Source organism: Lytechinus variegatus, chromosome 1 (assembly GCF_018143015.1).
Source record: "Lytechinus variegatus isolate NC3 chromosome 1, Lvar_3.0, whole genome shotgun sequence".
Classification (NCBI taxonomy): Eukaryota; Metazoa; Echinodermata; class Echinoidea; order Temnopleuroida; family Toxopneustidae; genus Lytechinus; species Lytechinus variegatus.
Window position 1 is genome coordinate 1,669,434 of NC_054740.1, and position 14,140 is coordinate 1,683,573.

General features: G+C 39.0%; 1 protein-coding gene across 1 annotated transcript; it reads left to right on the top strand.

The window, feature by feature from the left end:
* Window positions 1-4,967: 4,967 nt before the first annotated feature.
* LOC121406617 lies at window positions 4,968-8,852 on the top strand. The gene has a single exon (XM_041597624.1). The coding sequence runs from the start codon at window positions 4,968-4,970 to the stop codon at window positions 8,850-8,852; it is 3,885 nt and encodes a 1,294-aa protein (XP_041453558.1).
* The last annotated feature ends 5,288 nt before the right edge of the window (window positions 8,853-14,140 follow it).

The following is a 14,140-nucleotide window of genomic DNA, read 5'->3' on the forward strand; positions in this document are numbered from 1 at the left end:
GCTAATTCTATTAAGGGAATAGTAGATCAAGTCGTGATTAGCCATTAGGTAAAAAGGTCTCTATTTCTTTTGCCATCCTCAAATTTTCACGTGTTAAGATATACAGCAATCTTAGTTGTTAGCAAAATAAAGAATCTCCGGCAGAGGCAGCGGAAAGATCAAAGGGGGCTGTTATACTGACCCCAAAGTTTTGTTTTCTTTTTTTTATGGGGGGGGGGGGGGCGGGGGTGTTGCACCCACAAATGTAATAACACTGTACCCACAAATGTTATGATTTTTGATCGCCCACAAATGTAATAATGACTTTAGCCACAAATGTTATAAATTTGAAGGGATTTTTGGCAAATCCCTTCTAAACTAATGGACTGTCATGGCGGCTACGTAGTAAGCACCACGCTAAGTTTATACCTCACAAATTAAGTCATTTGATCTACATTTCTCTTCGGTTTTCAAGCCTCTACAATGTCAAAGAAACAAAAACGTCAGGACACTCCAACCAAGGCACAAGGTAACTCCAAAAATAAGTTGTTTAAGGAGAATTCAATGCATGTTTCGAATGCCATGAGTGCCAAAGTTTGCAGCGGTAATGCGGCGACCTTACACGCCGAAATCGTCGGTGCTGAGGAGAGCCGGGCGCCTGCCTGGTTTCAAGCCTATGAACTAAGGCTCGAGAAACGCTTCGATTCGCAGCGGGTGCAGATGTCAGAGGTGAGAGAAGAGTTAGAATTTCATGTAGCGGATTGTGATGAGAAGGTGAAAGCACTAGAGAAGGAGCTGGCGAGATGTTGGGAGAAAGTTGACGATCTAGAGAACAGATCTAGGCGTAATAACGTAGTATTTTTCAACATTCCAGAAGGCAAGGAGGGTGATGGAGGGTGCAAGAAGTTCCTGCTTGGCTTTTTGAGCAAGGTAGATCCAAGTCTTGCTGGAGTCGGCATTGAAAGGGCTCACCGTACACCAACAGGACCCCGTCCACAGCAGTCAGGTGCAGATGGAAAGGTCAAGGACAGACCAATCCATGTGTGCTTCTCTTCCTATCAGGAGAAAAAGTATTCATGACCTGCGTAGGGGTATTCAAGAAGGATTTCACTTATGAAGGCAGACCTCTTTTTGTTGGAAATGACTTAAGCCACCGAGTCCAAGCTGAGAGGAAGGCATTGCTCCCCCACCTGAAGAAGTTGCGAGAAGAAGGAAAGAAGGCTTTCTTCGTATATCCCGCCAAGATAAAGTATGTGGAGGGAAATTCCCTGAAGCTATTTACTCCATAGACATTTTGACATCATAGACATTATGACATTATAGTCGTCGTGACATTTCTATGGTTAACCGTTTTTGTTTTTGTTTTTCAGTACACGCATTTTGTAAACACTCCTTACTTTTGAGGAGAGTAGGGGAAGTTAAGGGAGTTGGTAGCTTACCTCTGTGAAGAGAAAGTTATATTTGTCAGTATTTGTGAGGTATTACAAAGCTATGAGAATGTCGGAGGGGTATTTTTGTAGTGGATTACTACTATATTGTTTTTGTTTGTTGTTCATTCATGCAAGATCTTTGTTAGGTGTTATGTGTTCATTGTTAAATGTTCATGTATGTGTTGTCTGTCTGTCTGTCATGTCTTTATGTTGTCTCTCATGTATCTTAAAGAATATATGTATGTACAACAACCAGAATTGGTGATAAATTGCATTTTAGGTGAATACTATGGGTTTTCTGATAAGAGTGCAGTGGTAAGAGAAAAAATGTGTTTGGTAGTCCACGTAAAATGGCTTTAGATATCATTACCTTCAACTGCAGGGGTTTACAAAACAATTTCAAGAGGAAAAAGTTATTTTCTTTTTTTCATGAGAAAAAGTATGATATTTTATTCTTACAGGAAACCCACTCCCAAGCCATTGATGAAAATTTTTGGAAAACCCAGTGGGGGGGGGGAACAAGCTTGTTTTTGTAGTTTTTCTACTGTCATGTACATGTGCGATATTTGTCAGCGCATGGGGGCGCTCATTGCGTATTAAAAGAAGTGTTATGGTTGGGAGAAGAAAGAGATAGACCAGGTTTACCACTTCTTGGACATTGGTTACAACATATCAAAATCTTAGGGGTATATTTCGCACGAGATTGTAAAGTCAAAGATGATTTGAATTATAAGGAAATCTTGAGTAAAATTAAAAGACTTATTGGTTGGTGGAAACAAAGAGATCTTACAATGTATGGTAAAATAAAACTTTTGAAAATGTATGCATTTTCAAAATTAAATTATGTTTCTTCACTGATGACAGTCCCAAAAGACGTTTTTAAGGAAATAGAAAAAATTTCTTTCAATTTTATTTGGGAGGAAAAGATAGAATAAAACGCAAGGTTCTATATCAAGACTATTCTGTTGGAGGACTGAGAGCTCCAAATTTTGAGGTCTTTGTTAAAACCCAACGGATAATGTGGATTAAACGTTTACTAGATGGAGGGGAAAGCTCGGGTTGGAAAGCAACCTTCGAATATTCTTTTAGTTTTTTAGGTGGTCGAATCATATTTCTGTGTGATTATGATACGAGTAGAATGAATTTGAAAGGTATACCATTATTTTACATAGATATGCTGAAGGCATGGCACGAATTGGATAAGTGTAGACATTTTGGAGGGAAAAGTAATCCCATTATTTTTAATAACAAGCGTATATGCCTCAATAATAAGACCATTTTTGATATTGAATTATTTCAGAAAGGTATAGTTAAGGTCTCGGATATAATAGTTGGAGGTCAATTAAGACCAGTTTCATACTGGTATAATAAAAAAATTTCATCTGAAAACTTGCTCAAAATTCAAAAGATATTTTCAGTAATAACAGAAGAGTGGATACAAGGTGATTTTATGGAAATAGATACAGACAACTTTGAAATTCAATTGATGATATGTGGGCATGTTCAGAAACTATGTGATATAAAATCTAGACGAATATATGACCACTTCATTGAAAATTTTCAAATTGATTATGTATTTCATGTTACAGATGGGCAATCCGAATATGATTTGGGAATGGGGGAACTGAAAGAAGTATTTCTGAGACTGAAATGTGCAATGCTATGCAATAAACACAGAGAATTTCAATACAAACAATTACAAGGGGCTGTGTACATGAAAAGGGAACTTTTAAAAAAAAAATTTAAGACAGATAATTTGTGCTCCTTTTGTAAAAAAGAAGTTGAGACTTACCAACATCTATTTTTGTATTGTCCTGAAGTTAAGCAATTATGGGAAGAGATGAGTAAAATATTTCAACTGAATGAACTTGACGCTGACAATTGGAAAACAATATTCATGGGGATATCTGGAAATACTACAAGGGTAGCTGTAATAAACTGTATTATATTCTTAATCAAGTATATTATTTTTAGTTCAAGAAAGCAGGGAATATTGCCAACCGTACAGAAAGTGACACATTTGGTTAAAGAGTATAGAGATACGGAATATCAAATAGCGTTTAAAAAAGGGAAGCTGGGGATGCACTTGAGGAAATGGGAACAAATCAATGCACACCTTTCTTAATACCATGGATGTATTCGTTGCTTCACGTTGTTTGTGTTGTTTTTTTTCGTTTTGTTCATATACAGATAGTTGTACCAGAGCAGGAGGCATCGTGTGTGGGTGTACGTGTGTAGATGTGCGTGTGAGTTCTGTGACGGGGAAGGGGGGGGGGGCTGTGGGTGATGGTGAGTTGAAGCGAGCTTGTGTGAGTGTTTGGGGAGAGAGATGAGGGGGAGGGGGTATGGGGGTTTTTAGGTGAGTGTGTAGGGATGTTTTTATGATAATAATCTTCCTCTAATTAACCTTGAAGTAATCTTTTATCCCTTTTGAAATTTATTTCTTCTACAATTATTATTTGTATAAGAGATTATTTCTATTCTATCCAGGAAAAAAGTCATCTTTTACAAAGTTTTTTTCTTTGTTATTTTGTCGTTTGATATGGGTTTTTTTTCACATTGTTATAGAAGAGAAATTTGGCAGTTTAATTTCATTTGTAATCATTTGTAATCTCATTGATATTGATATATTTATTTGTTTGATTGTTTATTGATTGTATACATGCAAAGAATCTTTATTTTTATGAATTGTGATTGTAAACTTATTGATTTGAAAGAGGAAGAAAATAAAATATTATTCAAAAAAAAAAAAAAAGTTAAGGTAACTTTACAAATTTTGTCTCTATTTTCGTCTCTTTTCTGTTTTGTATTGTTGATGTAGTTGTTGTGATAGTCGTACCAGAAAGGGCGTTCTCTTAAGCTCCCCTCCGTGATATGACATATGGGGGCTTGTCCGAAATATGATTTTCAAAGCCATTTTCTTGCTCGGGTTGTGTCCGATCTGCATGGCGTTGGTTTTTTGTGGTTGTCCCACGTATCTAATTTGATGTCGGGTTTTTCTCTCTGCTTTGCTATGGCTTTTGCCTCCCAGTCTCTATGGGCTACGTCTGAGCTCTGTGCGTACATGTAGTTACGTAGCGTAGGCGTTATGATCTTGATTTTAGGATTTAGGTCTATTTATTAAATAGCTTGTACTGCAGTCGTTAATGGCTGGTGCTATTTGATATTTTTATTGTGCATTTTTTCCGCACTTTCTTCTAGGACATTTTTTCGTTGCGCTACTGCTCTGGAAGTCTGTTCATTGCCTGGATAAGTTTGGCCGACAACTGAATAGTCTTCAATTCGTAACGTTGTCTACTTCAATGATTTAGACCTATCCTTCTTTAATCAGGTCCTATGCCATTCTAGAGACTAGAGGAGTTTTAGTGTGACTTTTTTATTTGTCTCTTGTTAGACTGGATCATACTTGGCCTAAGCTAGTTTTGGTTTAGAAACTTCATCACATGACATTTTCATGATTTTTTTTTTAGACAATGTAAAAGGCCTCCTAAATATTGCTGGATCTTCTTTCTTTCTTTTTGTTTATATTCCTTCTGTCACTTTACTTGATAGAGAAATATGGCTCAGTTTAACGCAGATACATTTTTGGAGGAAGACCTTACACTCGTTCGCTTGCGTCAGCTACGTAAAGATGATCTGATAGCGGTTGGACGAAAAATGTCGCTAGATCTTTCGGGTTTGAAGACTAAGGCAGAGCTATATTCTGCTATTGCGGCCCGCGCGGAATTGATGCCTGAAAGTGTGAGTGGTGATTCTGATGATTGTGATGACAGAACTAAACTTGACAATGATGGGGTACGGCTTGCACTGGCTCAGATTGAACTAGAAGAAAGAAGAGATAGGCTGAGAGCTGCTGAGCATGAGAGGGAAATGGAAAGGAAGCGACTGGAGTTTGAGATGATGCGTCATAGTGAAATGGTGTCTCAGAGTGGGCAGTTGGGTGAGAGAGAGAAAAGGTCGATGGAAGCTGGGTTCTCTGCCAGGGTAAAGCTTATTCCACAGTATGATGAGACTGATTTAGACTCGTTCTTTCTTTTGTTTGAGAGGGTGGCTAGAAAAATGGAATGGCCTGAAAGTGACTGGGCTTTGCTCATTCAGCAAGTCATTTCAGGCAAGGCACAGTCTGTCGTGGCTGCATTGAGCTATGATCATGCTTTTGATTATTGGAAAATGAAAGATGCCATCCTTCAGGCATTTGAGCTAGTCCCAGAGGCATACCGTCAGATGTTTCGTGATCTCAAGAGGGATCCTGCAGAGACTTGTGTTGAGTTTGCACGTCGCAAAGAGGTTGCATTTGATAGATGGATCCGGTCTCTGAGAATTGAGATGACATATGAATCACTGCGTGAGGTTGTTTTAATTGATGAGTTCACAAGATGCATGTCCCGTGATGTTAAAACATACATGAATGGTCATGCTGTTGTTAGTGTCAGAAATGCAGCAATGTTTGCAGATGGGTATGAATTGTCACATAGAAGTAGCGCGTCGCAGCTTCAACCTCCTAGTCCGTTACCGAGTGGTTTTGGTTGGAGTAGGTCCGAGACATTACATAAGGACGTGGAGAGGTCAAAGTCACCAAAGAGTACGTTGAGTGGTGGTAGCCAGTCTAATGGTGTTAGACCAGAGGGCAGGTTGTTTTGTGCATACTGTAAGAAGGATGGGCACCTTATTTCTCACTGTCAGAAACTAAAGGACAAGAATACTGGTCAGAATAAAGTCCAGGCCAGCGGTTTTGTTCGGCCGGCTACGGTTTGTGTGGGAGACCCTGTGTGTGTTGATGGGGTGAAGCACAAGTTTCATGATGGGGTGGATGAAGGATACAAGGAATTTATTTCTGATGGCACGGTGAAGTTCACTGTTGATGGTGAAGAATTTCCTGTTGTGATTTTGAGAGATACTGGCTCTGTTCAGACGTTATTAATTGCTGATGAGTCATCCTTGGAATCTTGTTTCACGGGCATGAGAACTCTGATCCAAGATGTGAATGAAGGTTTCAAATCTGTTCCTCTGTATGATGTAGAACTTTGTAGTGGGCTGGTTTCTGGGAGAGTGACAGTTGGCATTGTTTCTCGATTGCCTATGAAGGGAATCACAATGCTGCTTGGCAATGATTTGGCTGGAGGTAAGGTGCAGCCATCTACTGTTTTGAGTGACATGCCGGTAGTAGATTCCAAGACAGAGGCTTTGAAAACAGCTATCCCGGGTATTTTTCCATCTTGTGCGGTTACCAGGGCACATGCTATGGCAGGGCGAGATGAGAGAGAGGTTGAACATGGTGGTGACATAGATTTAGGGGATACAGTTTTTAGAGATCTGAGTGAGAGTATGAATAGTCAGTCTGGTGATGATAGGACTATTTTCAGCCAGCCTGCCTTGATTGCAGCCCAACAGTCACCTGCGGACTTGAAAGGTTTGTATCATGTTGCTCTGACAGCAGGAGAGGCAGAGAAGGTCTCACAGTGTTATTACATTAAGTCTGGTGTGTTGATGCGGAAATGGTGTCCTCCTGGTCGCCCAGCTGATGAAGATTGGGTGGCCGTGGATCAGGTTGTTGTCCCGCCCCAGTATCGAGCAGAGATTCTAAGGTTAGCTCATGATATTCCCCTTGCTGGACACCTAGGTGTGAGGAAGACAGTGGCCAGGATTAGGGCCCATTTCTACTGGCCTGGGCTTAGGAAGTGTGTGTCTGAGTATTGTAAGTCATGTCATGTCTGTCAGGTGGTGGGCAAGCCACAACATCACATCAAGCCAGCCCCACTTATTCCAATTCCTGTTTTTCCTGAACCATTTAGCTGTGTATTGATAGATTGTGTTGGCCCATTGCCAAAAACCAAGGCAGGTTATCAGTACTTGCTTACTGTCATGGATTCAACCACACGCTTTCCAGAAGCTTTTCCATTGAGGAACATTAAGGCTAAGACAGTTATTGATGCCCTCTTGGTGTTTTTCACACGCTATGGACTCCCTCAAGACATCCAGTCGGATAGGGGTTCTAATTTCACATCTAGTGTATTCCAGGAAGTGATGCATCAATTAGGAATCAAGCAGGTGAACTCATCACCTTACCACCCACAGTCGCAGGGTGCCCTTGAGAGATACCATCAGACCTTAAAGACAATGATCAAGTCTTACTGCTCTGAGAACACTGGAGACTGGGAAAAGGGTATTCCTTTCCTCTTATTTGCTTCTCGTGATACTCCTAATGAATCTACAGGATTCACCCCATTTGAGCTTGTGTTTGGCCATGAGCCAAGAGGTCCTCTCAAGGTAGTGAAGGAGCACATGTTGTCAGAGTCTGAGGTGGAGAGTGGGAATGTGCTAGATTATGTGTCACAATTTCGCGAAAGACTCTTGAGGGCGTGTGAACTCGCGGGGGAACATTTGAGGTCGTCTCAAGGTGTAATGAAGGCCCGTGCAGATAAGAAGGCAGAACCTCGCTCATTCGAGCCTGGTAGCAAAGTCCTTGTGTTACTGCCCATCCAGGGTGAACCTCTCAGAGCTAAGTTCAGTGGGCCATATGTGGTAGAGAAGAACTTGGGTAAGGAAACCTATCTTGTGAGTACTCCAGACAGGAGAAAAACAAAGAGGGTTTGCCACATTAATACGCTGAACAAGTATTATGATCGTGACGAGGTGGCGACAGTTGCTGTTGTTTGTGAAAAGGCAGCAGAACATATTCCTGGAGAACTTGAAATCCCAGTGGAAGCGGAGATTGGTGAAGGGATGTCTGGAAAGGTTAATAATTCACATGTGATGGCTAATCCCTCAAAGATATTGGGTCATCTATCAGATTTTGAACAGCAGGATGTAGTACAAATACTTCTTGATTACCCTGAAGTATGTGGAGATAAGTTGGGATATACCGGAGAGGCTATTCATGATGTTGATGTAGGCGATCATCTGCCTATTAAACAACATCCCTACCGTTTGAATCCAAGAAAGAAGAGCCAGGTGCGGAAGGAACTTGAGTATATGCTTGCATGTGGTGTCATTGAGCCTAGTCAGAGCTGTTGGAGCTCACCTGTAGTTCTTGTTCCAAAACCAGATGGGAGTCAGCGTTTTTGCATTGACTACAGGAAAGTTAATGCTGTAACAAAACCTGACTCGTTTCCGCTACCTCGTATTGAGGATTGCATTGATCAGATTGGCAATGCAAGGTATATCACAAAGCTGGATCTGATGAAAGGTTATTGGCAGGTGCCATTAACAGAGAGGGCAAGGGAAATCTCTGCATTTGTTACCCCGCAGGGGTTATTCCAGTGTCGGGTTATGCCCTTTGGCATGCGGAATGCTCCAGCGACATTTCAACGGCTCATGAATTGTGTAACTGCAGGACTTGACAATGTTGTAGTATATCTTTATGATATTCTAGTAGTTAGTGATACCTGGTCAGATCATCTAACTTGCTTGAGAGATGTGCTTGTCAGATTGACCAAGGCATGACTTGTTGTGAATTTGTCAAAGTGTGAATTTGCGCAGGCGACAGTTACTTACTTGGGTCATGTAGTAGGGCATGGATGCGTTGCCCCACGAGAGGCAAAGGTCCAAGCTATTGTGGATTTCCCTGCCCTTTCCACAAAGAAGGAGGTGATGAGGTTTCTGGGCATGTGTGGATTTTACCGCAAGTTTGTTCCTAATTTCAGTGACATTGTTGTTCCTCTTACAGATCTTCTCAAGAAGGGGACTAAGTTTGATTGGACCAAACCCTGTGAGATTGCCTTTCAGAAATTGAAAGCTGTTCTGATCTCAAAGCCTGTGTTGCAGGCTCCTAACTTTGAGCATTCGTTCCTACTGGCCACTGATGCAAGTGAGGTAGGAGTTGGTGCAGTTCTCCTTCAGTTGGATGAAGAGGGTTTCATGAAACCTGTGAGCTACTTTTCGAAGAAGCTTGATGTACACCAGCAAAGATACTCTACGGTAGAGAAGGAGTGCCTAGGTCTGGTGCTGGCAGTTCAACACTTTGATGTGTATTTGAGTAGCTGCCCCGATGTGACCGTTTTCACGGATCACAATCCACTAACCTTCCTCGAAAGGTTTAGGAACAAGAATCAGAGACTGTTCCGTTGGAGTCTGTTTCTTCAGCCTTATGGGCTGAACGTGACTCGTATCAAAGGAAATGACAATGTTATTGCGGATGCGCTTTCTAGAGTTTAGACAAATCTACAGTCAATTGCAAAATAACCTCCTTAGAAACAACAAACAAAACAATAATAAAATAAAAAAAAACGACAACAAAAAACCCGGAAAGCTGCAAACCGGTCGTTAACTAGTATTCACATAATAAAAAAAAATAACACTAACAATAATAATAATTTTAAAAGAAAAGTGATTTTCTTCTTTTTACTCCATTATCCAGGTGGTCAAGCAATGTTTTGAGATGAATGTCTATAATAGTTTATTAATAACTATCTTTTAATGACAAAAAAAATCGATATATCAATTACATGGAACAATTCATTTTGTTCTAACAAGTCTACATATTCTAACTCTTGTTCTCTTCATTTATTTATTTTTTCTCTCTTAAGGTTCTGCATTTCTAAACATGAAGCTTGATCAAAGTTCTTGCATTGAAGGACCTAATTTCATTTTTTATGTTGCTATGGAAAGGTTATATATATACAAGGGCGCCGGAAGCGGGGGGCAGGGGGGCACTTGCCCACCAAAATAATTTTTTTTGGGGGGCAAAACGAGATTTTGCCCCCCCCCCAATGTGCCCCCCTGAAAGTAGAAAAATTATAAATTAAACGATGAAGGCACTTTTCTGCCTAAAAATTGTCATTTCCATTGTCAAAAATGAAAAAATTTTGCCCCTAACGGGGCAATTACATTATCATAGTAAGCCTCGCGTCTTTTGACGAACAGTTCCTCTGTGAAACATACCTTTGATAAGCCCCTTTTCCATCTTGTTACAGTGTGATAACGTTTAACCTTTTAATGGATACATTTCAGACTAAAACCGAATGGCAAGCTATTTTTTTAATATCTGAACCTACAAATAATGAAAAAGATGGGTATCTTCTTAGATAAATGATGTGATTTTATATATTTCGATCTAAAAAGTGAAAAAAAATCAAGCACGTTTTGAAATAAAGAGATGGTTGTGAATTTATGCAAAAGCGCGAGCGATTTTTTTATTTTTATACTGTGACCTGAAAGTTTTTTTTTTCCAATTATTCCCCTCCCTTCCATCATTCAACTTTCTTCACGGTCCTATCTTTCTTCTTATCTTTCTCCTCACCTTCCGCCACTTCGCCCCCTTGATCTACTTATGATGACCCCTCCCACGGCAGGAATTTGGTGTAAAAATGGAAAAAAAGTCTCGTTAATAGAGTATTTAAAAACATTTTTTTTGGAGATTAAACATAGTTAAAGTTCACTGTGAAGGATTAATCATAACTCATGAAAACTATTCTTTATACTGAGTACGCGAACAATGAAAATATTCTAATATTCCAAGTAAATTTGGAATAAAGGGAAAGTGAATTGGCTTAACAAATGTATGATTTTACTGGGTATGGAACATTCTCGTCTAATCTATGCACTAAATTTATTTATAAGTATCCAGAGGCGATTTTTTTCGTCATTTTTATTAGTTATGAAATTGACAATGGCCATCGATGTCATCAATTTCATCTCTCATTGGCTGGCATATAGGGCTAGATGCGAGATCGAGAATAGTTGGGCCGGTATGCCTTTTCTTTTCCAAACCAAGTTCTTAACCAAAAATATCTGTTAATATATTTCGAAATTCGAGGATACACGTGTATAATTTCGATTTTGAATTATGTATTTTTCCATAATAAAAGAACACAAATAGTAGGGGGACATTTGATATTATGTCTCCCCCCCCCTTTCCAAAATGGTAGGGGGACGCGTCCCCCTGTACCCCTGGGATTTCTGCCCATGGTGATGGGGGGAGCTTCTGCATTTTTTAGAATAAAATTGAAGGATTTCGTGCACACTTTTGGTGAATTTTGTGAATTCTGCCCTCTCGATCGGCGGCCCCCGGCTGCGTACGGTCATGTTTGTCATCTTAGAGTCTTTAAAAGGCCTATATATTACATTGGTTTGAAACAATTTCGTTTGCAATAAGGCTCGTAATTTGCTGGAACTGCGACCCTGATCCCGAAGAAACACCAGTCTGGGTCAGAAGGGGGAAACAGAAGGAGCAAAAAGAACTCCAAGACTGTTTAATTCTCAAGAAATTTATTTTTGAATGCTCTTAGAAACGCAACTTTTATACTCCATTTTTACACAAAGTCCTTACCGTGGGGGGTCCCACACCCTCTCCCGCTCGATCGCTTCGGTACCTCACGCTTTCAAAAATATTGTGCCCCCTTCGGGATTTTGCCCCCCCAAAACTGAAAGTGTTCCGGCGCGCCTGTATATATATATATATATATATATATATATATATATATATATATATATATATGTATATAAAAAGACAAAAAAGTCTTGCAGAGTTAAGTCACCTTGTTGTATTGGCATGTTTTTTTTCACGTGATATTAGAATTCCAAAGGTAAAACCAGCTTGTTATTGACTGAAGTTTTCTGCATCTCTTTTTGTAAAGGTTTATAATGATACGTCTTGACTATACACTTGGATGGATTGTGTTTGTTTTCATATTACTCGTTCTTCTGAGTGTTATAATGTTATTTCAACATGCTTCTTTAAATGAAGGAAAGTTAAATTGCTATAACTTTCTTCTTTTAAGGGGGAGGTATGTCATGTACATGTGCGATATTTGTCAGCGCATGGGGGCGCTCATTGCGTATTAAAAGAAGTGTTAAGGTAACTTTACAAATTTTGTCTCTATTTTCGTCTCTTTTCTGTTTTGTATTGTTGATGTAGTTGTTGTGATAGTCGTACCAGATAGGGTGTTCTCTTAAGCTCCCCTCCCTGATATGACACTACCCAAAGTAGAGGAGTAGCAATATTGTTTAAGCCTTCCCTAAATTTGAAGATCATATATTGTATTTCAGATGAGGATGGAAGATATATCATATTACAAATTGAAATGGATAAATCAGTATTTATTTTGGTGAATGCATATGGCCCAAATGAAGATAGCCCAGACTTTTTTATTGAAGTATTTGAAAACTTATGTGAACTAGGTAGCTTTAATATTATATTTCCTGGGGATCTGAACATAGCTTTTGGTTCAATGGATTATAAAGGTTCAAAAAAGCATCATAGCAATGTTCATGCTAAAGAAATGTTTGATTTATATGCAGAAGACTTTAATCTAGTAGATGTTTGGAGGAGGGAGCATGAAAGGGAATATGGCTTTACTAGACATCAACAAAGTCCTACTGTATTTTCAAGGATTGATTATATTTTTGTGTCAAGTGACTTGATAAGTATGGTTAAAGAATCTGATATACGAGGGGGTATATGCTCTGACCATTCAATTGTTTTTATGACACTTTTGTTGGGTCACCCTCCTCGAGGAAGGGGATATTGGAAATGTAATTGCAATTATTTGAGACATGATGCTGAGTTTTGTAGTTTCATTAAGGAAAGGATCAAAGAATTTAAAGAAATTCATAGGTCGTCAGAGCAGAACCCCAATATTTTCTGGGATGCATTTAAATGTTATATAAGTGGTTTTTGTATTGAATACTCTAGTAGAAAACAGAAAGAAAGGAATAGAACTAAAGACAATTTGTTAACACAGATCTCAGAACTTAAACAGAAACTTCCACAATGCCAAAATAAGAACTATGTAAATGACAAAAACCAGGATTTATTTGCAGAGTTAGCCAGTCTAGAAAAGGATTTGAATGAAATCCTTGATAAGGAAACAGCAGGCTTAATTGTGAGGTCAAGAATAAAGTGGGCAGAGCATGGTGAAAAGAGCTCAAAATATTTTTGCAATTTGGAAAAAAAGGAATAATGAAAAGAAAACAATTCGGCAGCTTAAATTGGATAATGGAGAAATTAAGGTGGCTACTGATAAAATTCTTAAGGAATTACATTTATTTTTTGAGTCTCTCTATTCATCTAATTACTCTAAAGATGATTCTGAAACAGCTTCCCGATTTCTTTCTGGCCTTGATATTCCACAACTGTCCCAGAATGATGTGTCCCGCTTAAATTCTCCAGTAACCAAGGCCGAAATATGGTTAACATTGAAGTCTATGGCAGTTAACAAGACCCCTGGCCTGGATGGCCTACCTGTAGAATTTTATATTGTGTTCTTTAATGATATAGTAGATATGTTGATGAAATCATATGAATTCTCTTTTGCCAATGGTTTGCTTTCTCAATCCCAAAGAGATGGAGTAATAACCCTTTTGCCCAAAGAGGGTAAAGATCCTTTATATGTTAAGAACTATCGCCCTATATCTCTGTTAAATGTTGACTATAAATTGATAGCAAAAATTATGAGTAATCGCTTGAAAAAAGTGCTGAATTCTCTAATCCATCCGGGTCAACAGGGTTTTTTTTAGCAGGACGTAATATAAGTGCTAATATTCGCACTATTATTGATATTATTGAGTATGCAGATTTTGTAGATATTCCAGGTTCGATAGTGCTGTTGGATTTTGAAAAAGCTTTTGATCGTGTAGAACATGAATTTTATTTAAGGTGCTGGAGTATTTTAATCTTGGAGGGAATTTCACTAATTGGGTGAAAACATTTTATAATAACAGAGTTAGCTATGTGACTAACAATGGATTTTTGTCTCGTCCCATTTCAATGTCAAGAGGCATTTTTCAAGGTT